Source organism: Hylobates moloch, unplaced genomic scaffold, assembly GCF_009828535.3.
Source record: "Hylobates moloch isolate HMO894 unplaced genomic scaffold, HMol_V3 SCAFFOLD_15, whole genome shotgun sequence".
Taxonomy (NCBI): domain Eukaryota; kingdom Metazoa; phylum Chordata; class Mammalia; order Primates; family Hylobatidae; genus Hylobates; species Hylobates moloch.
The window spans coordinates 81,078,986-81,105,037 of NW_026652290.1; the positions used below are offsets into that span (position 1 = coordinate 81,078,986).

The 26,052-nt window shown below is 35.8% G+C and overlaps 1 protein-coding gene across 1 annotated transcript in view; it reads left to right on the forward strand.

Moving 5' to 3' along the window:
* The window catches only part of LRPPRC (leucine rich pentatricopeptide repeat containing), a 113,412-nt gene that overhangs the window by 42,340 nt on the left and 45,020 nt on the right, over positions 1-26,052 (forward strand). Inside the window, exons 15-25 of the mRNA XM_032177990.2 lie at positions 7,939-7,966; positions 8,886-8,943; positions 10,025-10,131; positions 10,345-10,422; positions 10,767-10,811; positions 11,172-11,285; positions 12,294-12,424; positions 13,110-13,195; positions 14,608-14,815; positions 24,165-24,289; positions 24,742-24,848. Coding sequence (XP_032033881.1) covers positions 7,939-7,966; positions 8,886-8,943; positions 10,025-10,131; positions 10,345-10,422; positions 10,767-10,811; positions 11,172-11,285; positions 12,294-12,424; positions 13,110-13,195; positions 14,608-14,815; positions 24,165-24,289; positions 24,742-24,848 — 1,087 coding nt within the window. The remainder of the gene's footprint in view (positions 1-7,938; positions 7,967-8,885; positions 8,944-10,024; positions 10,132-10,344; positions 10,423-10,766; positions 10,812-11,171; positions 11,286-12,293; positions 12,425-13,109; positions 13,196-14,607; positions 14,816-24,164; positions 24,290-24,741; positions 24,849-26,052) is intronic.

The window sequence follows — 26,052 nt, forward strand, 5'->3', positions numbered from 1 at the left end:
TCTATACACTATCACATGTGAAATATGTTTTTTTTTAAACCTTGTTGCAGAGATGAGAGAGAAATGTAAGGATAAGATCTTGGATAGTTACTCGAAGGAGTCAAAGGAGTTTGTAGTCAGTGTCGGAAGCTACAGAGATGTAGGAGAGATAGCCCTATAAAAAGAGGGTGTTCAGTTTGGTATTTGAAAAAGTTACTGAGTTTTTGTTTGTTTTGTTTGTTTGTTTGTTTTTTTCAAAATGGAGATGAGGTCTCACTATGTTGCCCAGGGTGGTGTCAAATTCCTGGACTCAAGTGAACCCCCAGCCTTGGCCTCCCAAAGTGCTGGGATTACAGGCATGAACCACTGGCCTGGCCATTATTGAGTATCTTTAAGAGAAGAGTTTTGATACTATTGTAGCGGAAGAAGCTCAGCTAGAAGCTCTGAGAATCTTGGTGTCTTTGTTTTGTTTTTAGTGATTGGATTATGTATACTATAACTGAATTTATCTGTGCTTTTAGATTATTTATATTTTTATTTGAATAGATACATTGAAAATATTGGAAAATGGATTACCTTATCTTTAAACCACACCAAGCTAGGTGCTTTGTGTCTCCCCTGACTTAAATCCTTTTTGGTGCTTTCCCTATTTGTTAGCATCTAAAATTTTTAATTGATTCCTGGGTTTAAAAATAGCCACAGATTGGTCAGTTTTTTAACTTTCCACTTCAAAGTTAGATAAAATGTTTAAATATGTTTAACAAAGGGGACACTACCCAGGAGCCTCCAGTGTTTGCACAGTTGCAAATCTGTCTTTATTCTTGACATAGTAAAAATAAGTTTAAGCGGATTCCTTCCAGGAACATATTTCAACATGTAAGTCCTAAAACTGTATACTGTTGGTTAATTTTTCTTATTGTAGATAAAGAAAAATTTTAGGTTGTGGTAACTTGGCATTTTTCATAAGAATATGTGCCTAATTCAGAGCACTTGTGTGACTACAGGTGATTTCTTTCTTCTACTCCAAAAACTAGTCTTGGTAACTATGAATGTTTATAGAAGGTACTCTGTCTTCTTGTCAAGGTTGGGGAAGGGATGAATCAGGGCAGGAGCTGCAGAGAAATTGCTGAGATACATATTGAGTTTGTAGAGGGGAAGGGAAGGGTTTTTCAGGCTGAGGCATTAAGGCTGAGGAGAACAGTGGTTCTGGGGAAGTGTAAGTAGATGGTAGTAGCTTAAGAAACTATGAAATAATTACAAGAAATAAAGCCAAAATGGTAGCCCAGGGGTCTTTATGAGTAGTCTCATTCTAAATTAGGATATTTGGACCTTGAGTCACATGGCTTCAAGCCATTGAAAGGTTTACATGATGAAGTTAAGATTGACAGATATTCAAAGGGGAGAGTACAGGTAAAGGTAGATGGGGGGACAGGAAACATTAGGAGATCATTCACAATTTATGGGATCCTTTGAGGGGACTGTGGGATTTCCAGTTGAAGGTATTTTACATCTCCTCACCAAAGGCTACCATCGCCTTACCAAAAGCTGAAATTGGATCTCAGCAGACATATGGGGTTAACCTTTTCTCCAAACCTGTTCTTCAAACAGGAAGAAAAGTGTAAATGGAATTAGGTGTAGAGAAAGCAATGTCTTTTCTTAAATGCCACTTGCTCACAAACTTCATTTGGTTGTGGGCAGAAGAGAAGACAAGCATTTGTCTTTCTATTGTTCATATTAGACAATGGAGACATTGAAATGTTCCTTAACTTGCCATGATCACATGGTATGTAAGACATCAATAAAATGTAGAACCCTGACTTAAGTGAGTTCTACCTAAAATTTGTTAGTTTATCAAATAGCAAATGCCAAAGCTCATAGCCAAACTGCCTAGGTTCAAAATGACTCCACTATTCTATTCCTTTGGAGAACCTGGAAATTTAATTTTTTCTTTTTTATTGTGAACTGTGTTATACATTCAGAGGCATATCTAAAACTTAAATGTACCATATAAAAAAGATAAACCAAATACGTGGTACCCACCTCTGAGACCAGGACATGGAGTGTCAGTGGGATCCTAAAAGCCTCTCGTATGCTCCTTCTCAATCCCATGATGCCTTCCCCTGCTGTTGAGGTGCCTGCTTTTGAGGCTTGTGTATATCATTCCCTTGCTTCCCTAAATAATTAGGCCACTTTTATCTAACTCCCAAGCAATATCTAATTTAGTTTGGAAAGACTGATTAAAAAACAGAAACCTGGCAATAAGGAAGAAGCAACACTGCCAGAAAATATAGTCTGAATACTCTGGGTTAGGGTCTGGCTTCAGTTTTGCTAAAAGTTTACAAAAGACCCTTCTAGGGAAGTCAGTGGGGAAGGTCATGCATGAGTGAGTCCTGAGAAACAGGATGAATTTACCATATTTGGGAAGTCTATGGCTAAATACTAGGCATCTAGCAGGAGTATCTACAGATACTTAAATGTGTTCTGCACCTAAACTCATTTCCTCAAACTTTCAGGAATATGTCAGAGTAGAACATTTCTGTGGGTGAAATGAATGTTCTCAGTCTGTCCAAGCAGCAGGGCATGAAAGGCAGAGGAAGGATTGTATCATTACGTGGTGAAAACAATACAGACAATGTAGATCCATTGTTACCTTAGGTTAGAAAAGAGATATAGTGACAGATACCTTGGTGGTGAGGGCCCACACTCTGGACTGGTTAGTTGCTTTCCTTCACTGGGTTCTCACTACATTTTCATCCAGGAGATTCTCTTTTGTTCTTTTCTTCCAAGTTGAATCTTTTTGCTTTCTGTATCTGATACTTTTCCTTTTTCTCAGTTTAGTCTTTTTATAGACGACAACATTCAGTAGCTTCTTGAGAAAAGCATATGGAAGGTAAATTTTTTTGAGACCTTGAATACCTGATTCTAGCCTCAGATACGATCGATAGTTTGCCTACATATAGAATTCTGAGTTGGAAATAATTTGTGTTTAGAATTTTGAAGGTATTGCTCCATGTTTTTTTTACAGTGTTACTGTTGAAAGATTTAAGCCATTCTGATTCCAGACCCTTTATATGTGACTTTTTTTTTTTTTTTGGAGACGGAGTCTCGCTCTGTCGCCCAGGGTGGAGTACAGTGGCAGGATGTCGGCTCACTGCAGGCTCCACCTCCCGGGTTAACTCCATTCTCCTGCCTCAGCCTCCCAAGTAGCTGGGACTACAGGCGCCCGCTACCACGCCCGGCTAATTTTTTGTATTTTTAGTAGAGACGGGGTTTCACCATGTTGGCCAGGATAGTCTCAATCTGTTAACCTCGTGATCCACCCGCCTTGGCCTCCCAAAGTGCTGGGATTACAGATGTGAGCCACTGCACCCGGCCAACTTATTTTTATAGAATGTCCTCTGAAAGTTTGTAGAATCTTCCCTTTATCTCTATTGCTTTGACATTTGACAGTTAAGCAACTTACTTATCTCTGGAAATTTGTGTATCTTCATTTTATCATTAGTATTCTGGAATTTCTAGAATGATTTTTGGAAGTTTCTAGAATCTTCTGGAACTTGTGAAGAATCTCTTGACCACTAGTGTTCTGACCTGTCACTATAGAGCAACCTTATGTATGAGTTTATTTGTTTTGTGGTTTTTTTTTTTTTTTTGGTATTTTGTCAATTGTGCTGGATGCTCAGTGGCTCCTCTTAATCTGGCCATTCATATCCCTCGGCTCTGGAAAATTTTAGTTTTAGAAATAGTTTTTTCTCTCTTTTTGAAACTCTTAGACTGGTGCTTTCTTTTTTTCTCCTACTTCGCTTTTCTTGGTTCTTAGTTTCCACTTTCTGTGATATTTCTTCAACCTTCTACCTCTTCCCGTTGAATTTTTTCTTTCTGCTATCACTTTTTTATTTCCAACATCTCTTTTGCATTCTCAAAGTGTTTCTTTTGTGAAATAACATCTTACTGTCTCATAGATATTGTCTTTATCTCTCATGGGAATTTTTTTCTTTCTTTCTTTTTTTCTTTTTTTTTTTTTTTTTTTTTGAGACAAGGTCTAGCTCTATTGCCAGGCTGGAGTGCAGTGGTGTGATCTTGGCTCACTGCAACCTCAACCTCCCAAGTTCAAGCGACTCTCCTTCCTCAGCCTCCCAAGTAGCTGGGATTAACAGGTGTGTGCCACCACGCCAGGCTGATTTTTGTATCTTTTGTAGAGATGGAGTTGCTCCATGTTGCTCAGGCTGGTGTTGAACTTGTGAGCTCAAGCTATCTGGCTGCCTCGGCCTTCCAAACTGCTCGGATTACAGGCGTGAGCCACCACACCTGGCCTCTCATACGAAATATAGTAATAGTTTTCTTGCTTCTTCATGCTTATTGTCTACTGTCTCCAAGTTTGTGTGAGTGTGTACTGTTTTCCTTTTTTCCCCCCTAAATGTCTGAGAATCCTTAAAAGTAGGAAATGCAAAAAGCCATCCGAAGCTCTGAGTTTGTTAGTGGGGTGTGTTGACTTGGTGCCTTGTTCTAGGGATAGCTAAGTGGCTGCTGAGATTGTCATTGTATCTTTGTGTCTTTCCTCATAGGATGGGGCGTTCCCCAATGAAAAGTCTTAAGGACACTGCATGAGGGAGAGTACTAGGGACTCCTGTGTTTATCGTGTAGGATGTATAGTTACTTAATTCTCAGTTCTCCAGGGATTGACTGTTTTACCCTCCAGAGAAGAATCCTCCAGATGTCTGCTGCTGCTGTTGGAGAGAGGGGTGTAGCCTCCCAGCTGTGGAGCTGAGGGAGAGGATCTAAGGGACCTTTTCAGTGTAGTCTCCTTTCTTCCACCTTGGTAATGGAGATTTTATTGTATAAGTTTGGTTCCAGATTTCTTCACTGATGTCTTGAGATTTGACATTCTCTTTACTACTAAATTGGTTACCACTTCTCTGTCTGCTTTTAACCTGTAATGTTTATTTCTAGTTACCTGTACTTCCCAGTTATTTTATGTGTCATTGAAAAAAAAATCCTTTTATTGCAGTGGGGTATTGGAAAGGAGCAAATTTAGATGCAAATTGTTAGTCTCGCATCCACAGCTAACTCAGAAAATGCCTGCATAAGTTTTAAAACTACTTTGCTCCTCAGTTTCTTCATCTTTATAATGGCTCTGATAATTGTGCTTAAAGTGAAGATGTTATGACTATTAAATAAGTTAAAGTGCTTAGAAAACTGCTTAATGCATTTGTGAGTGCTCAGAAAATACTAGTTCTTATTAGGGTGTGCCAAGGGCTATGAATGCTGCATAATGGACCATTCAAATATGAATAGGAAACTTCTACCCCAGCGTTGTTCACAATACGAAAGTAAGAAAGCAACCGTAAACTAGTCTTCATAACTATGAATGTTTATAGAAGGTACTCTATCTTTTGCCAAGGTTGGGGAAGGGATGAATCAGGGCAGGAGCTGCAGAGAAATTGCTGAGATGCATATTGAGTTTGTAGAGGGGAAGGGAAGGGATTTTTAGGCCGAGGCATTGAGGCTGAGAGAACAGCGGTTCTGGGGAAGTGTAAGTAGATTGGTAGTAGCTTAAGAAACTATGAAATAATTACAAGAAATAAAGCCAAAATGGTAGCCCAGGGGTCTTTATGAGTAGTCTCATTCTAAATTAGGATATTTGAACCTTGAGTCACATGGCTTCAAGCCATTGAAAGGTTTACATGATGAAGTTAAGATTGACAGATATTCAAAGGGGAGAGTACAGGTAAAGGTAGATAGCGGGACAGGAAACAGGAGATCATTCACAATTTATGGGATCCTTTGAGGGAACTATGGAATTTCCAGTTGAAGGTATTTTACGTCGCCTTAACCAAATTTGTTTCCTCTTCTGGGAAACAAAGAACTTAAATACCTACATGCAGGATTGTCTTTAAGATAAAAAATATAATGCACTTAGAACCTAGTACAAAGTCTGGGTCACTTTTAAGGGGCACGTAGGGAAGGACAGTTCCTGAAAGAGATTGAGTGGCATCTAGCAGATAATGGCTAACAACTACAGAAATTCCAAAACTTAGTCAAAGAGGACCAAAAAAATGTTAGTTGAATTTTGAATTAAAAATCACTGGCAATTTTAGCATGAGTAGTTTCAGTGGAGTTTGGGCCGGAAGTCAGATTGCACTGGTGTGGGCACTGGTAACTATTCCTTACAACAACTTGGTTTTGAAGGATTCTGTATATTTTTGTTTTGGTTTCAAACCTGTGTGATTCACCATGAAGCTTCACATTCAAGATAGTGCTTTTAGTCATTTTCAGTTGTTTTAGGTATATGTGAAATTTTGAAAGTTTATCTCCATGTCTTCCTTAGGTACTTCATGCCAGTTTTGAGGGCAGCTTAATATCCAATTTTTTTTTTTTTGGAGACGGAGTTTCGCTCTTGTTGCCCAGACTGGAGTGCAGTGGCGCGATCTCAGCTCACCACAACCTCCGCCTCCAGGTTCAAGAGATTCTCCTGCCTCAGCCTCCCGAGTAGCTGGGATTACTGGCATGCGCCACCACGCCTGGCTAATTTTGTATTTTTAGTAGAAATGGGGGTTTCTCCATGTTGGTCAGGCTGGTCTCGAACTCCCGACCTCAGGTGATCTACCCGCCTCAGCCTCCCAAAGTGCTGCGATTACAGGCATGAGCCACCGTGCCCAGCCTTAACTATTTTTTATTTGACAGTAAGTTGATACTTTGATAAAAATATATGGTTAAAGTAACTTTTTTTTTAAAAAAAGGAAGCCCAGCTTTCTAATGTTGAGAGTTAAAATAGAAGTACAAAATTTAGAACGGACATGGTATGTGTTTATTTTTTTATTTTGGAATTTTTAAACCTTCACGAAAGTAGAGCTCCCATGTACCCATCCCCCAGCTTTAACAGCCAAGATTTTGGCAGTCCTGTTTTACCATTCCCCTTCTCTCTCTTTCCTGGACTATTAAAAATAACTATGGATCTTTGTCATCTGCCCATAAATACTTCAGTATATATCTCAGAACTTATTTTAAATAAAACAACATAACCACCATAATATCATACCTGACAAATTTAATCCTAGTTGATAATCAGAATTCATCAAATGCCCAAATGGGTCCGGGATACAGCAAAGGAACCATTGCAAGTTTTACCACTTAATATGATGCACTTTGGCACATTAGCCCCTCACTTTCTTGCAAACTGATTTTTCCCTACTTCCCTTGTCCTGTTTTTCAAATGTGGTAGGCTACTGGCAGGTTAAGATTCCTTGGAATTAAAGCTCTTTGTAGCCTAACCAAAAAAGATACCTAATTTTTATCTCATTTTACTGTATTTTATTCTTCATTGTTATAGCTTCAAGTTATCCCCTGCTGGAAGACCGCAAGTGATACCTGTCTTCTCAGGGAATTATATTTAAAGGCACATTAGTTTTGATCACCCGGTCCAGGTGTTGGGATTTCTCCATTATGTAGTTACTATTTTTCCCATTACAAGTAACAAGCAATCTGTGGGCAGTCACTTTAAGACTCACTGTGTCTCCCAGGCTGGAGTGCAGTGGTGCGATCTCGGCTCACTGCAACCTCTGCCTCCCGGGTTCAGGCAATTCTCCTGCCTCAGCCTCCCGAGTAGCCTGGATTACAGGCATCCACCAACACGCCTGGCTAATTTTTCTACTTTTAGTAGAGACAGGGTTTCACCTTGCTGGCCAGGCTGGTCTCAAACTCCTGACCTCAGATGATCCGCCTGCCTTGGCCTCCCAAAGTGCTGGGATTGCAGATGTGAGCCACCAGGCCTGGCCTATTTTGAATATTTGAAATGGGTCAGTGTCAGCCTTTCTAAATTACCTTTGTCCTGAAAATTCATCCTGATACAGCAAGCATTTATTTACTTACTAATTTTCATACTTTGATCTGTACATATTACAAGTATGCATATACTTGAAAATAAACCTGGTTTTATTTTCGATCCTTTGCTGCCCTCTGCAGGTCTATGAATATAAATCTTTGGAGCGAGGTAAGTCCCCCTAATATTGCAAATCATAAGGTGCTTTTAACGTTACAAGCCAATACCATAGGTTACATAATAATTTTTATCATGAAACCTATATTTGGTTTTCTACTAAAATTTTGCTGGCAGAGTTGATGTTGAAAAATAATTGTTATGTATGTCTTTTAGTGTTTGTGAATTCAATTGATAAGAATCCAATGGGAGGAGGGAGAGGATCAGGAAGAATAGCTAATGGATGCTGGGCTTAGTACCTGGATGATGGGGTGATCTGTGCAGCTGACCACCGTGGCACACGTTTACCTATGTAACAAACCTGCACATCCTGCACATGTACCCCTGAACTTAAAATAACAGTTGGAAATTAAAAAAACAAAAAACAATCCATGAGAATAGACCCTTTAATCTTTAGGTCCCTTTTGTTTTAGTCTCATTAAGATGAATGGAAATTGTTATTAAATATCTAAAAAACATAAGTTATTTAGCAGTTCAGGATATTTTACTTTATATTTCAGTAAAACTTAATATAAAATGAGGAAAGCAGTGCAGTGTCAACAAGATCAAAAACAATATAATGAGGAATAATATTGGTCAATAATTCCTATAAGCTCTTTTCTATTTATAACAATTCATTCAAAGTGATGTTTATATATCAATGTATAAATCAGTTTAGAGTCTTTCTGTGTGACATTTCACAAAACATTGCAGTTTTCCTTCAACATGGATTTGTTTTTGTTTTTAAAAAAGACAAACCTATTATTTAAAAACAAAACAATCTCCTTGGCGAGTGGGGGTGGTTTTGAATTACTGTGATATAGAATAATACCTTACTGGGGAGAGGTTTTATTATTTCAAGAATTCAATTTCAGATTGTGTTTGTTCTTGTTTGCTTCTCTTGCTGCAATGCACGAATTTTCTGTCTTATCAGATAACAGAATTGTTGTACAAGGATGGACGTTATTGCCAGGAGCCTCCAGGACCAACGGGTAGCGTTTCAATTTCGATGATTATAACTTATCCACAAATCCATTTTTCTGTGTAATGATGGGTTAGGAGGATTACAGCAGTAAACACTTTATTTTTAAAAGTGGAATTTGAAAACATTTGGTTATTAGTCTTTATATTGATTACAACATTTTGAGATCTAAAGTGCTTGATTTTGTTATAATTATTTTTTCTAAAGATGGGGTTGGGAGGCTTTTTCTTTTCAGATATTGGGGAAATGTTTCTTCTAACACCTATGGAAATGGGCTTAAAAATCAGTGATTGTTAGTATTTATGTGCTTTTAATGTTTTGCAGGTGTAGTTAATTTTAAACATAAAATGTAGGGAATGTTCTTGTGGATTTCTGCTTAAATGTAATTTATTGCCCCAAATACATTGTTTTGACATTTAATGATTTTCATTTTTCATATAATGAAGCTAGAATATATAGTTTTCTGTAAGATGGTACCCCTCTTGAAAGTTTACATTTCTATCCTAGGTATTGTTGTAACATGGCCCTATACATTTTATGCTTGAATGCAAAGGAAAATTACTGTTGTTACAAAACATCTTTGTTAATCTTGGTTTTTCATTGGCTAATAGGCAGCTCTCCACAGGATTACTGTATCTGCTTATTAAAATTATTTAGCTTTCTATACTTAACATTTAACAATCCTTTCTAATTTTATGTGCGTCCCTAAATATTGTCCACAAAAAAAAATAGTATAGAAATGTGTACAAGACATTTATTTATTCTTATTACGTGTGATTTGGACAGGAAAGGGGTAAGGCCTTGGGCAGGACCACTTCTGTCACAGAGTGGTGGAAAAAAATAGATTGAAGTAAGATTCAGTACTGAAAAGCTGTCACTCGGTCTGAAAATAATTAATATTCCTTTCACTCACCAGTTAGATATGTGCTCCCAAACCACATAATCTCTATGCCTCAGTGATCATTGTTGCCATTTCAGAGCCTCTCATCAGGGTGACATCTCACACCAAAATGATTTCTTATAAATTAATCTTGATAACATGACAGTCTCGGTAATTTTAGTGGAATGCTTTCTCTTGTTTTTTTCCACAGAAGCTGTTGGCTATTTTCTTTATAACTTGATTGACAGCATGAGTGACTCAGAGGTACAGGCCAAGGAGGAGCATTTGAGACAATACTTCCATCAGCTGAAGAAGATGGTACCATTTCATTTTTTGCTATATAATGCCTGTCCTGCCTGACATGTATCTATTAGATTTGAAATTGCTGCTTTTAAGTACAACCAGACCACTTCTCAATGACATGCAAGAGTTGGAGACTTAAATTATGTCTGAGATAATTTCTGTTAGACAAATTTCAGTTTGGTTGTCTAAAACTCAGTTTTTTTCCCCCCCTCCCTTCCCTTCTCACAGAATGTAAAAATTCCTGAAAATATCTACAGAGGCATTCGTAATCTACTGGGTAGCTACCATGTTCCTGAATTGATTAAGGTGTGTGTGAAATAGCAATCAACTGGATTAAATGCTTAATTTATATATAACAGCGTGTTAAAATTTTATTTAAATATGATGCTTTTGGCCCGAAAAAAAATTTGTTTCAATGAAGCCATTAAAACGAAGCTTTTCATTGATTGTTCACTAATACTATTTATATATTCATAAATATATTTAAAACATTAATTACATTGATTAATGAAGTATGAAGAGAATGTCTAAAATTTTGGAAAGATGAAAAATAGTAATATGAGGTGAGACATAAAATTTGCTTTTGATGTTTGCTGATGTATTTTTACGTTTGTTTTCTAATTCTGGGCTAATTTAAATTTCAATTTTAGGATGCTCACTTGTTGGTTGACAGTAAGAATTTAGACTTTCAAAAAGTAAGTAGGATTTTGACTAGATTCTACGTGCTATAATAACCATATTTAATGAGTTTTCTGGATTGTGTACTTATAAAACCAGTGATTCCTCACATTTTTATCATCTTGTATACCTCTAAGAAGTTGGTAAAACCTGTTCCCCACCTCAGAAAAATCAACATATCTAAGAAATTTGCATATAATCTCAGGAGGTTTGTAAACTCCTGGAGTCCATCCATGGATTCCCCAATTAGTATCACTGATAGCATTTATGACATTTAGGAAAGTAGAAAGGAAAGTCAGTTTAAAGGGAAGAGTGACAAAAGGCGTACTATATTTACTTTTTCAGGAAATTTTTCTTTTCTTTTTTCTTTTCTGCAGACTGTGCAACTTACGTCATCTGAATTGGAGTCCACACTTGAAACACTAAAAGCTGAAAATCAACCTATAAGAGATGTCCTAAAGCAACTCATATTAGTGCTTTGTTCAGAAGAGGTAACATTTGTTTTAATATTTAAATGTTATTAAGGCAAAAAATTCTTGATAACAATAAGAAAAATCAAATATAATATTTATGATTTTTACGATTGATCATTATACGTCAGGCTTGTAAAGAATGCAATTAAATGAAAGGTTAACTAATTTCAGCTACACCTTGAATGGCATGTTTTCGGGTTGCTGTAGTTTGTTTACGATAATCTGCAAAGTGAATGATAGTAACAGCCGTGATAGGTTTATCATACATGCCAAATGTCCTTTCAAGCCATGGCTCCGGTCTCATATCTAGATTGTCAAGCAACTGATACACGCAGTAGTCATTTGCAAGTCAAATATTACTAGGTTGTTAATGCAGGGATTGAAATTCCATTTTCCTGCTGGAAAAAAGCTCTTTCTGAGATAAAGGGTCCCTTCCCTTTTTTCAGCGGGCATCCAGCTGTACTTTGTGTTCATTTTAGTGTATGTCTGCAATTCGAGGGATATCACTAGACTATTTTTCACTTTCTAGTTCAATATAATTGAGCCATAAACTTGTAGTTTTAGGGAAAATATCATGACTAACTTTATGATTATAACCTGCTACTGTTAAATTCTAAAATATTTCTTCACATTACTTGGATACTAAACTAGACTGAGAAACTTTTCAATGATGCATATTTCTGCATCCTGAAATTAGACTGTGATTAGGGTTTGATTTGGGAATTACTTAATCTGGAAGTCTTTTTTAAGTAATACCATACACAAAGCCTAAAACATCAAATTTGGCATAAATAATGGCCTATTTTATATTACAGATAACACCTTTTAACCCCTACACATATAAGACTTGCCCACTTTTTAGAGGTGAATAAAAAATACCAAGGGGCAGAGTCAGGTTGTTAACATGAAACCGTTTATTTTTAAAGTACTATTAACTTTTTCTAAACTCTGAACATTAAAGCTAAAAATGTGACATTTTTACCTTCACACTGATTTCTTCTTTTTCACATCTATGCTGTATTTTAGAATATGCAAAAAGCCCTTGAACTGAAAGCAAAATATGAATCCGACATGGTTACTGGTGGCTATGCAGCTTTAATAAATTTATGCTGTCGACATGATAATATAGAAGATGCCTTGAACTTGAAAGAAGAATTGTGAGTACCCTGGCACTGAAAGAAGTTGTCAACATTTATTCTGCTCTACAGACCTTGATAGATTATCTAGATAGAATATTACTCTCTTATATAATGTCATTTTTAAAAATTCTTTTGTTGTCAGTGTTTTTGAAATTTCGTATTATACGGCTCTTTAATTAATTGTGGCTTATGTTCAGCAAGGTGTCTTTAAGTATAAGACATTCTAGTCCTTAGAACCAAAGGGTTTTTTCCATTGATTATATATCTTCACAACAGTGGTGATGGTAACTGTTTTATGAGGCTTGATAACATTTCCCTTTCTATATTGTAGTGTAAATAAAATTCTATCCATTTCTCAGGTACCTTTGGTTTCCCATCCTGTTAGATTTTTCAAGTAAAAATGTCAAATATTCGTGATGAAGTTTAGAATCACTTAAAGCCAAAGAGTTTCTTCATAAGTATCCTTTGCAGATGGAGTGATGCAATATATATGTAGTGTTGGGCTTTTACTTCACTAGTCACTTTGAATATAATTTCGTGTGAACCTGTATATGGCTTCAAAAAGAAATCCTAACTGAAGCGTAGAGGCCAACATTAGTTCAGGTCTTCTGATGAGCTTTTGAAAAGTGATTAAATGGATGTTGCTGTTCTTTTAGCAGTTAATTGACTTTTAAAATAATATAAATGTGGCTTTAATTTTTAGTGACCGCTTAGATTCATCTGCTGTCCTTGACACCGGCAAGTATGTAGGCCTTGTAAGAGTATTGGCAAAGCATGGCAAGCTCCAAGGTAAGCCTCAGCACATAAAGGAAATATGTGATGCAAGTATCTTGCCACTGGAATAACATGTGAATTGATATTAATGGATATCATGTCCTGCAAAGTGCTTGAACACTTTGCATACAAATTTGCATGTGAATCCAACCAGAGCTACATGGACAGTGTAGGCCATTAGTTTTAATGGATTGGCAAGCTTGTCATTTACATTTGCACAGCTCAGTGCTTTTTGCATTTCTCCAGCTAGTTTTTATTAGCATTGCTGTTTGGATTGAGTTTGAAGATCATGACTTATGGCACAATTTGCTTATGTGCCTGCACTAATGGCTTTGTTTTTGCTTAAGAAGGTTTGAAGGCTGAACATAAAACCTATAAACGTAACCTAATATATGTGCCTGAATTTTGTAGTAGTCTTTGCCTTACTTTTTAATAACATTAACAAAATATGTAAAGTTTTTACTTTAAGGTTTTTATTTAATGGTTCATGGAAAAAGCATAGCTGATTACACAGCTGATTTACATACTCAAATTTTCTCGTTGAGATAATGCTAAGCCTATAAAATTAATTACACTTGATAATACATTCATGCTATTTTCTTGTTTCTTAACTTTCTGATTTGGCTTTATTTTGAAATTTCCTTTTTAGCCTTCCTCTTTTCCTTTGATTTTCAGAAAAGATTGTTTTAATTTTATTATAGGGAAAAATGTATGGAGAAAATCATTTATTAGAACATTGAATTTTTTCCTAGGATGCCTTTCTAACTGTTTATAAGGATTAGCTTATTTTTTTAAAATCACTTTTTGTAAAGTGGTCAAAACATTTTGTCTGTGTAATAATTAAGAACAACATTATAAAAATGCACTTATTCCATATCCTAAAATGTTTGTTTCTGCCTTCCTAATGAAGCTTAATGAATCTAATGTATTAACATGCAGTCTTTTGGAAAGCTTTCATTGGCTCTGCTTGGCTAATTAGTATCGACATAGCAAACAGGCCCTATCGGTATCAGACCATTAGTCTGGCTGTATATACAGTGTAAACACATCTTTATTATCTGGCCTCCTGACAAGCCATCTGCTGAAGAAACAATGGTGTGATTTAGCAGATGTTAGCTCTGAACGATAAAAGCATCCATTTAGGAGGATCTTACAGCTATAGGGCAGACCGTACAGGGTTATGTGGTACAGAGTGGGCACACAGTCCCTATCTATAATTTGTAGTCAAAGTTGCAGGGAAATGATAAAACCATGCTATTGTGGATTTATAATTGTAGTCTCGTTTAGAAATGCAAGTAGTAATTAACTTGAAATCGGCATTATACACTAGAATTTACATTCCTGCTGGGCTTGAAATGCTGTTTTAATAGCAGTTTGTTTTCCCTACATGAAATTACCTAAGGGTCTTTTGTGTTACTTCATTGTAGATGCTATTAACATTCTGAAGGAGATGAAAGAGAAGGATGTTCTTATCAAAGATACAACAGCCTTGTCCTTTTTCCACATCCTAAATGGCGCAGCTTTAAGAGGTGAAATTGAAACAGTAAAACAGTTGCATGAAGCCATCGTGACTCTAGGGTTAGCCGAACCATCCACCAACATAAGTTTCCCATTGGTCACTGTATACCTGGAAAAGTAAGTTAATTGAATTTTGAATTTTAAATGTTGGCATTAAAAGAATGAGTCTAATAATTTTCGGATTATACTTTATAAATACCCTCATGATGGGGAAGCCTTGGAGGTCATTTACCACAGAGTAAGAAAACTAATATGAACTAGGTGACCTTTAAAATCACTAGCAGCCCTGTGGTCCTGTGGCTTTACATATCAGTGGAATGGTCCCTGGTGCTTTTGTGTAGGTAGGAGCATGTGATTACTTGAAATTGAATCTAGTTTTTCCCAGTTTTGAGTCTGATAAGTGTTATTAATAAATAGAAGAAAAAAGGATCTTCTGGGGCTTTTGAGTATGTGTCTTGACTGTTAGTTATTCAGGTAATAAGTATAGAAGCATCTTCAGTGCTCCTTTTCTTCACAGGGTATTTTAAATACATATACCATTACAGTTATTCTAGCTTTGATAAATGTTATAGGAGATGAATTTTGCTGATAGGGCAGGATTTACTGAGTTTGTTAATTTTTCCATTTGAAATGCTCTTGTTGGTGCTCAATTTAAGGCATTATTTGCAATGTAAATCATAAAGTCAGTCTATTTTATAATGAATAAAACATTTTAGTAAGATGACTAAGCATAATTTATCATCTTTTTCTTTTGTATTTGTTTTTGTTTTCTGTTTTGCTTTTTAAATTTCCTAGATCTTCTTTGTCAGCTTTTTCATAGCTTAACATAGTTTGTAATCTGCATCACATGGAGACTGCACTGGCAAATTAGTTTAAAAAAACCCTAGGCAAACAAAAATATAAGATAATAATTAAAATACAATAGAAGATACATGTATCTGAAAGTAGTAAAACACCGAAAATGATACTAATTTAGATTTCTTTAGTTCAATTAACAGGGAGAGCCGAATTTGAAACACAGAAATATCTCGCTGTTGATGTAGTGTGGACGTTGTCCTGTTGATGCCAGGAGAAAAATAAAATATATATTTTAACGGTTCTCATGTTTTTCCCAAATTTCTGGTAGTTTTTCTTTATTTATTAGAGAGTTTAATTAATTGAATATAATAAATGATTTAGTGTTGAATTTTAAATGTATAATAAAAACCATCTCTTTTAACTGTTAAAAAATGTGCGTATACACACACATGAAATAATTCCTTTGCCATCCAATCAAAAACAATTACCAGGTTAGATGACTGGCCAAATCTTAACCTCCACAGTCTCAGCATTACATCTTTTTAAAGAAATAGTGATTGTAGGTTGGGCACTGTGGCTCACGCCTGTAATCCCAGCACTTTGGGAGGCCGAGGCGGGTGGGTCATGAGGTCAGGAGATCGAGACCATCCTGGCTAACATGGTGAAACCCCGTCTCTACTAAAAATGCAAAAAATTAGCTGGGCGTGGTGGCAGACGCCTGCAGTCCCAGCTACTCGGGAGGCTGAGGCAGGAGAATGGCGTGAACCTGGGAGGCGGAGCTTGCAGTAAGCTGAGATCGTACCACTGCACTCCGGCCTGGGCGACAGAGCAAGACTCCGTCTCAAAAAAAAAAAGAAATAGTCCGATTCAAATAATGACTGTGTTATTGAGTTATCATATTCATAGCCAACTTTATATAGAAATCCTATAATTAATATGCTTCCTATTAGAATTTTTTTCAATTGCTTTGAAGACCCATTTCTGCAAATTGCATGTGCAACTCTACAGAAGGATTTGAAAGAAATGGGCCCAGTGCCCAGAAGAATTAGGCCCTCCTACACTACCGGGCAAAAATAAAATAATTAACAATGAAAATGAGGCCATCATAGAAAAGTATCTTACAAATAGAAATACTTTGAAGACAGAGGAGATGTGAAAGCTTTCCGAAAGAGGTCTGCAGATGGGGCTCATGAACCAAGGAGAGCTTACCCATGGGAAAATGGAAACGGTGTGGAATTCAGATGTTAACCTAGAGCATCCTCTGTGCTTCTGATTATATCCTGAAGTCAGATGTTTCTGTGTCGCAGTCACATTTGGCTCTCCCTGCTAATTGAGCTAAGGAAATCTAAATTAGTGTCTTTTCATTTTTGGTGTTTTACTACTTTCAGATATGTATGTCTTCTATTTTTATTTTATTTTAATTATTCTATTTTTTATTTGCCTAGTTTTTTTTTTTTTTTTTTTTTTTTTTTCTTTTTTTTTTTTTACACTACTTTGCCAATGCAATCTTCACGATGAGGTCTTTCAGTTTCATCTATCATAATAAAAAGGGCTATTGACTCTTTCAGGGTCATGAGTATAATTAAAAAAAAGATAAAGGAAATTTTATATTTATAAAATTACAGAAAACAGCAGAAACATTCATAGTCAGGGGAAAGCCTGGAGTAGAACTCTGACTTTGAAACTCTCGATTGTGTTTTCTCCAACTGATGGAAGATTGCTAATTAATTCAGAATCATGACAAGTGCTGGGATTAACCACACTAGCCTGCCAAAAAGTCCACGTGTATTTGATTTGATTAAATGTGTATAATCTTCAGTAATATCATGTAATTGACCTCAGCAGGTATGAGCTCATCTGGCAAATGAGCTTTATTTATTCAAACTTGTGATAAAACTATAAAAAACATTTTGAAACATCATCATAAATCTTCACCCTTTCATTCAAAGGCAAGCATCTTTTTGGCATGCCACTGTAAAAGACTCTAAAGAGAATATCACTTTCGTGTTGTAATTCTGAAGCAGTTCCATGAGACTGAGTTCCTTAGAAAGATAATCTCTTTAAGTTTCAGTGGATCTTAATTCTGAAACCGACTTTTCCAGCATTGGACAAAACACAGGAGAAATTAATACTGTGTCAGTTTGTGTTGCTTAGACAATGTAAAAAAGCTTTATGGGTATAGAAAAAGTACACTTTGTTTTTATTCATTTGCCAAGGGAAATCCAAAACAATAACAGATTTGGAAAATTATAAAGAAGTTGGTAAGCTAACCTGCTTTTGTATTATCAAAATGAAAATACTTGCATTGAACAGAAAAAAATTTGCAGTTGAACAAAATTTTTGTGTTTCATTTACATTACATTACAGTCTCTAAGCCACATATTTTACATGTAGTACAAATGAGTATTATTTCAAACATTTTCTTTTGTAAGTATTTTATCTTATTGAAATCATGCCTGATTCATGGAGATGACAGCAATCCGTCACATTAAGGAAGAAAGAAATGCTTTAAAATAGGTTAAAAGAGTTTTTTATTAGTCTTCATGTTATGGGCAAGGAAATGAAATTAATAAAGTCTGGGCCATCAGATATTAAAGCATAAAAATTTGTATGATGCAGTTTCAGATTCACTTGTTTTATACCTGATGCATTTTTGTTTCATTGCATGCGTTAAAAAATAACTGAAGCTGTTTAACTGGATTATGTTCGTGCAAGTGATCAAAGCAGCTTTAATTTCTGCTTTCCATTAGGATTTTTTTTTTTGTGCTGGTTTGTGTTATAATCTGTGTATATACATATGCATTTCATTTAAGTGTATCATGAACTTCATATATACTATCCTCCCAGAATTCTTGCTAAATTAATCTTGAGTTCATAAAGGTCACAATTTCTCTAAGATGAACTTGTAACAATGTTTTTGGAACTCACTGTAACACTTTAATATGTTACATAAATGGGAAATAAGCTTTTTAAAATGTTGATGGTTCTGTTACACATGCTGCCCTTCAATTTTAGCATCTTCATTTGTACTGGATACTTTTATTATTTATGGGAATGCTTGCCTTCTAGAGTAAAACTCCTTATGTGCTGAAAGGAAATTAAGGAGGTTTGGCTCTTTTACTCCATTATTGCAATTAAGAATTTAGCATCATCAGTGCCAAAGGACAAAAAGGGGTTCATTTGCCCTAGGGGGACAGGACAGTGATAAGATGATTTTTCGTCAAGGATCATTGGGTCGTAATTAAGTTACATTCATGGCTATTGCTTTTTGAAGGATGATTGGTAAATGACAGGCTTCATGTGCTTAGTACGGACAGTGTGCAGTAGGGTTTTTTCTCCCTCTGTCAGAAAATCCTGTTGAGCCTGATAATGTAAATGTGGCATTTTATTCTGAACAAAAGAGCAGGGAAATGAGCTATCTTGTCTAATCATTCAGTTGTTTAACACCGACTTCCAGTTTAGACTCAATTGGCTGGAAAGCACTTGACATGTGAAGTTAGTGCTGTTCGGAACGCATGTTTGAGTAAATTTTAAAGTAAGTGACAGCTAAATTGTACCTAGGGAAATTACAAAGCCTTCAACACAGTTAATTTTTTGGGGAGGATTAGTTGTAATTGCAACACCAGTCTCCTTGAAGATTCCTCATTTATAGATGATGAACAGAAAAAAAACATTTAGCTCTTTCAAGTGCTGGTTCTCTTAACAGAATAATTTTTGTGAAGATGATGGTTTCTCTTGAATTGGTTTCTTCCCATATTGAACATCTGCTTAGGATTTGTAAGATAGTTTGTTTTTAAGGAGTTCAGTTTGGTTTTTGTTTGTTTGTTTTTTCTTTTTTAAACTTTTTTTCTCCCCCGACAGCCGTTCTTTTCTGTAGTGATTTCGGATTTGAGCGCATTTCAATAAGGAAGCCCTTTACATAAATTGCCACTTCACTAACAATGTATAAGTTTGAAGTACTTTATTCCAATTAAAAAAATCAATATTTATCATCCTTCTTTTGTTGTTTAAGTATACTCTCTGGGATTAGAAAGTTACTTAGTATAAGTTACAAGACTAAGTTTAAAGCTACTGATAGATAGTTGTCGCTCGTGGTTGTTTTAACAATTCCAGATTGTATGAAGCACATTTATGATTTTTACAGGTATATGTATTGAGGAATGTATATGAGTTTTAGAAGTACATGTTTCTTGGTATCTCAAAGTAGATAATTTTATGATTGGTGTATGTCCCATAGAAATGTCTGTCCAGCAAACTTACATCCTACGTGGTGTTTGTTTTTCTGTCATTGACGTTATAGCATACTTCAGTTTCAGAATGAGGACTCAAACAAGTGGTACGATCGGATTTGCCATCTGAGCTTCAAGCTTATTTTTCTGGATGTTCTTCCATGTAATAATGAAAAATTGTAGTTTGTAGTAGTTCTGTGTAGTCATGTTCCCTTAAGAAGTGATTTCTAGATTCTGGAATGAATTTTGGTACAGGCCAAGTGAGTCCATTCAAGTTAATGAATTTAACTCCATTTTAAGTTTCCACATTTCTTGCTGGACCCAGCCTATCTCATATATATGTTCTTAAAATTTAGGATTACAGAATCTTTTCCTCAATTTTACCTTTATTTCATAGACTTACAGAATTTTGGTAAAGCTCATATTTTTCATTTGCACCAAACAAAATACTGCTTTTTAAAATGATTGCTTACTTTTTATTAGTGTACGTAGTTTTATGCATGAAAATTATGTAGTCTATTGAAATTTTGGGGGGGTGTCTTGATTTTTTTTTAATAAAGGGTAATAGTATGCTATAGAGTTGATTTTCTTTTAGTGTCATTTGTGAAAGCATTGACTAAATTTTTATTAGGAGTGAGCCTTTAAATATTTGTATGTGAAGCTTTAGGAATTATGCATATATGCTGATACAAGCATGGGCTCAAAGTTTTGAATGCAAAATTAATGTGTCAACATTAATTTCTTCAAAGGATTATTATTTCTTAGTAGGATTTAAATCATTTCTAGTGCTCAAAGAAATTCACAGATCACTTGGGGTCACAGAAGCTAGAAGTAGACTGATTGGTAATGTGTTGTCACACATTTTGGCTGTAAAGCAATTTTTATGTTTTGATATTGTGCTTCCCTTACTGATTTCATCCTGCCTAATAAAAGTGGTATTTTCACCTGATGATTTTCTCTGCTTGTGCAAAACACTTTAGATGAACCTAATAAGCACAGTCATAGAACCTGTTAGAACTAGGAGAGAACCCAAATGTCCTTGAGTTCAGCTGTTGTGATAATCTGCTTTTCATCACCACTTCTAGAAATGTATCACGTTGCTACAGCTGAGTAGCATAAGTACTCTTATCAGTTGGGATGGAAATCCAAAGTCCTATGACTACATAGCTATCTTCATAGCAATGCAAATTTTAGGTGCTTTTAAATATATTTTTTATTTCCATCACCTAAGTTTTCAAGCTTTAATATGAAAGATTAATAGTGACATAAATTATGTGGGGAATGTAAATTTTTATCTTTTAAAATGACATGATCCAACCACAAGTCAGAATTAGATAATAGGGACTGAAGAACTGACTAGTCATTTACTTTATTTTTATCTCCAGTACACTTTGTATGAGGTATTTCATTATAAATTTCTAATTCATTTTGTTGGCATCCTAAGAGCAGTAACGTTGGTTCTTAAAATTACTAACAAATATATGAATTATTTCCATTTTGCTATTCTTGTCTTTTCTGTTGTTGTTCTGAACATGTATAATCTTCAGAAGCGTATATTTGGAGACCAAAGACTATTAATGTGTCGCTTTGATTGACAGAGCAATTATTCATTCATTTATTGATAGCTTTGACCTAATGTAGGGGGAAATACAATTGAGACAATACTATTCTAGTTTGGGAATTGATCTGGAGAAGCAAGTCATGCCGCTTAAAAAAAAAATCGTATGTGTTAGCTTTGCTCTTAAAAAATGTTTTAGTAGTTTTTTGTTAAGCGGAATTATAGAAAGGCAATAACTGAACCTGTGTCTGAAGTAAGGGAAAATACTGATTATATAAAGCTTTATATCATATGTGGTAGCTACTGTACCATTTCTCTTGTATGACAGTAATCTAGCCTGCAACATCTACTTGCGGTTTTGAAATTAACCTGTAATTTAGTCTTCACCCCAAATGACAAAAATTCAAATGACTCTGTGGGGTGCCAGAAGATGCACTGTAAACAGGGCTTAGTAAGGGGATAAGGTAAGAGTTCCATCAGGATAGGCTCGTTTTCACTATGTCACTATTATTGCAATAAAATTAACATTTCTTCGTTGTCTTTTACTTTTTTGGTACAGCTTAAAATCAGATCTTGATAAAATAGTAATTCAATTTAGGGCAATGTAACATTTGTATAATAGACAAAAATGTGAAGCCTTCAACAGGAAGTATAAAAGGACTTTCTGGTTTTGAAAACTGTTATGTGTATGAGAAGTTTATATTCTCTACAAAGATTTTCACTAATTGTCACTAGTTGTACTTTGGAGCCATGTCTCTAACCATGCCTCTTTTTTTTTTTTTTTTTTTGTGAGACGGAGTCTCGCTCTGTCACCCAGGCTGGAGTGCAGTGGCGCAATCTCGGCTCACTGCAAGCTCCGCCTCCCGGGTTCACGCCATTCTCCTGCCTCAGCCTCTCCGAGTAGCTGGGACTACAGGCGCCCGCCACCACGCCCGGCTAATTTTTTGTATTTTTAGTAGAGACGGGGTTTCACCGTGGTCTCGATCTCCTGACCTTGTGATCCGCCCGCCTCGGCCTCCCAAAGTGCTGGGATTACAAGCGTGAGCCACCGCGCCCGGCCCCATGCCTCTTTTTAAAATACTTTTCATACTCTCTTTTCATAAATCTTTAATTTCTTATTCCAAATTGCACCACTTTATTACATTATTCAAATACCAGTGCTTTTAGTAAAGCATAATGTGTAATTAGAAGTACTGAACTGACAATGGGAAGTCCAGCGACTTGCTAGTACCTTCCTCTGTTTACCTGGTAACCTTAGTCAAATCAGCCAGTCTCTAGATGCCCCAATTTCATTATTTCTTTGAAAGTAAAAGGGGGTGGCAAGTAGAATTGGATCATATAATCTCTATAATTCTTCCAAGGGATTTCTTTTGCTTTTGAAACAGAGTTTCACTTTTGTTGCCCAGGCTGGAGTGCAGTGGCACGATCTCGGCTCACTGCAACCTACACCTCCCGGGTTCAAGGGATTCTCCTGCCTCAGCCCCCCGCGTAGCTGGGATTACAGGCATGCGCCATCATGCCCGGCTAATTTTGTATTTTTAATAGAGATGGGGTTTCTCCACCTCAGGTGATCTGCCCTCCTCGGCCTCCCAAAGTGCTGGGATTACAGGCATGAGCCACCACACCTGGTCTTGCAAGGTCTTAAATATTTCTCATACTGACATTGTCCTTTTATTTATTTATTTTTATATTACCTGTGAATTTTATTTCAGTATGGTAAGAGAGAAATTACAAATAACTTTTAATAAAGAAAGGGTTAAAGTAAATTGAAAGCAAATTGTCCTTTTAAAGGGGGAAAAATACTTTTTAAGGACCCACAAGAATATAGTACCACACTGTTGTTTAAGAAACTGATTTAATGACAGTGTCTTTTTATTTTAATTTCTCACCACATAAAAGAAGGCTTGACTTTATAACTGGAAATAATTTTTAAAAGCTTACCCTTTAATGAAAAAAGTATTTAGAATTCTAGAATTCACTGACCAACACAAATATCCTAGTTTTCATAATAGTAAGTTCCTATATATATGAAACTTGTGGTTTATTTCCTACTTGGCTAGTAAGGTGACAGTACAAAAAATATTATGATAAAGATGAAAAAGTTCTTGAAAATTCCTTAGTAGCTATTGGTGGACATTTAATAACGTTTACCAAATCTGAAATTGTTGAGGTACAATTGTTAAAGGCACGTAGGTGATTGGAAAAAAGTATTTGACGGTAGTCCTTGCTTTCAGAAATAATACATTCTTACAGCAACTTTCTACATAAAGTCAGAATTTATAATAAAATCAGAGAATGCCTTAATCTATTTGGACTTTTTTAAAAAGTACCCTTTAACACATGAAATAATAAAAGATGAAGCAGGGTAAATAGTGGATTGCTGATGGTGTATGTATTCTGAACATTTACTTATATATAAAGATTGTTGCCGGGCGCGGTGGCTCACGCTTGTAATCCCAGCACTTTGGGAGGCCGAGGCGGGCGGATCACGAGGTCAGGAGATCGAGACCACAGTGAAACCCCGTCTCTACTAAAAATACAAAAAAAATTAGCCGGGCGTGGTGGTGGGCGCCTGTAGTCCCAGCTACTCGGAGAGGCTGAGACAAGAGAATGGCGTGAACCCGGGAGGCGGAGCTTGCAGTGAGCCGAGACTGTGCCACTGCACTCCAGCCTGGGCGACAGAGCAAGACTCCATCTCAAAAAAAAAAAAAAAAAAAAGATTGTTTCTTTCTTTTTTCCCCCATTTTAGCTTTGTGGTTTTCTATCTTACAGCTCAGTTGTTTACATATTAACTGGTCATTAAACATCTCTCTAAAATATTACTGAGAGACTAAGCTGACTTAGATTTATTTTATTCATTGTTAATTTTTCTGTTTCTAAGGGGTGACCTATCTACTGCTCTTGAGGTCATCATTGACTGCTATGAAAAGTATAAAGTATTACCAAGGATTCATGATGTCTTGTGTAAACTGGTAGAGAAAGGCGAGACTGATCTAATTCAGAAAGGTGAGTCACTTTCTAATATCTTAATGTAGTTGGATTTTTTCCCTTCTTGCTGATTTAATCTTAGTGTATTGTTAAGAGAAACTTCAGCAGAAGGCCAGCACATTCAGATAAACTTTCTTTATACTTGTGAAATCTAAAAGAAAAATATCAGGTAGATTTCCAATATTATACATGTTCTTGATTTTAGTAACTGTTCATTTTGAAAAAATGTCTATTATTCTTGTGTTCTACTTGGTGATCTGCCTTTATGAACATTTTTTTTACCCTTATCCTCACTAGTTCTCTTTGAAGCTACTCTGTTAGGTACTTAATTAGTCGATATAGCTATATTCTTTAAGTTATTCTTAATATTTGTTTTTAAATTTTTCTTGTATTTGTCTAGAACTTCATATGATATTGTTTTTCTGGTTATTTTTTTCTCCTAATATATATATTTTTTCTCTCCTATCTAGCAATGGACTTTGTGGGCCAAGTACAAGGTGAAATGATGATGCTCTATGATCTCTTCTTTGCCTTCCTACAAACAGGAAATTACAAAGAGGCCAAGAAGATCATTGAGGTGTGATTTTTAACTACAGTACTCTAATTGTAGAGCTATTTAGACTCTTAATTAGAATACATTTAAAAATTTTAACCTTTAATTACACTTGTTCTGATTCATGTTAATAGAATTCAATCCCAGTAATGCTGGGGGAGGGGGATCTCGGCCAGCTTCTTTATTGTATATAATTACAGTTCAGAAAAGGCAGTCTGGTTGTATATTAAATTTGTTTCCTCACTTTGTTAAATTCACTATTATATATCAAAATGATATTTGCATATTAAATCTTGGATTGTGGAACAATTAAATTAAACTGGCATTCCTGGGTGTAAAGTTGCTAATCCTCTTTGCCAAAGAATTCTTTGTTCTTAAAAGCAGTGGAATTTAATTTGCTGCAGACCATGCTCAGATTTATTTGTAATGCTTGTCTACAAGTTAATCAGCCAAACAAGTGCTGTCTGCAACTGTTTGGCATTTAATTTAAATTTTCTTCTTTTTTTTTTTTTTTTCCACTATGGTAAGCAGCTTATGGGAAATGGTAGGTGACAAACCTGGCCTATTTAGGATTATATTTTATCTAGGCTTTACTAAATTTTGCTTAGTGGAATTGATAAGTCAAGGGCCAACTATAAAGTCTGTCCAAATTGTGATTAATTTCACTATTAAACAATTCTGTGTCCACTAAGAAAACAAAACATTCCGCAGAAGATGGACCCATTGCCTTAAGAAAAATTATTTCATGTGATTAAAACTGTTAATTTATAAATACATCAGTAATCATGGGTTTTCTCAGATTACACTTCGCTTTTAGTCAATGTCGTTTTCCAAAAATACACAGGGGACAGGATGCAAAAGTGGTGTTTGCCCTCTTTATTTGTGTATTGATGACTGCTTATCATGAAACTGAAAATGTAGGCACACAACCCAGAAAACTATTTTTTTCCTCCTGATGTTTTTTGAAGAAGAGAACGGTGTAGTATAGAAAAGGAGGACTGTGAAATCAATTCAGAACTTTCTTCTCTTTCCATTTTATGACTCAATCTGCCCGCTTGTCAGCGGACAGTGGGGCATGCTATCGTGCTATCTTGGACAGGCGCTTCTGTAGCTTAAGTGGTTCATTTACATTTTCTAGAAAATGGTATAATTTTTCTTCCACATTCACTTCCAAAAGTACAGTGAATCCAAACGTGAGAAGAGCTGTTTGGCTGTTGAGTTCTGCTGC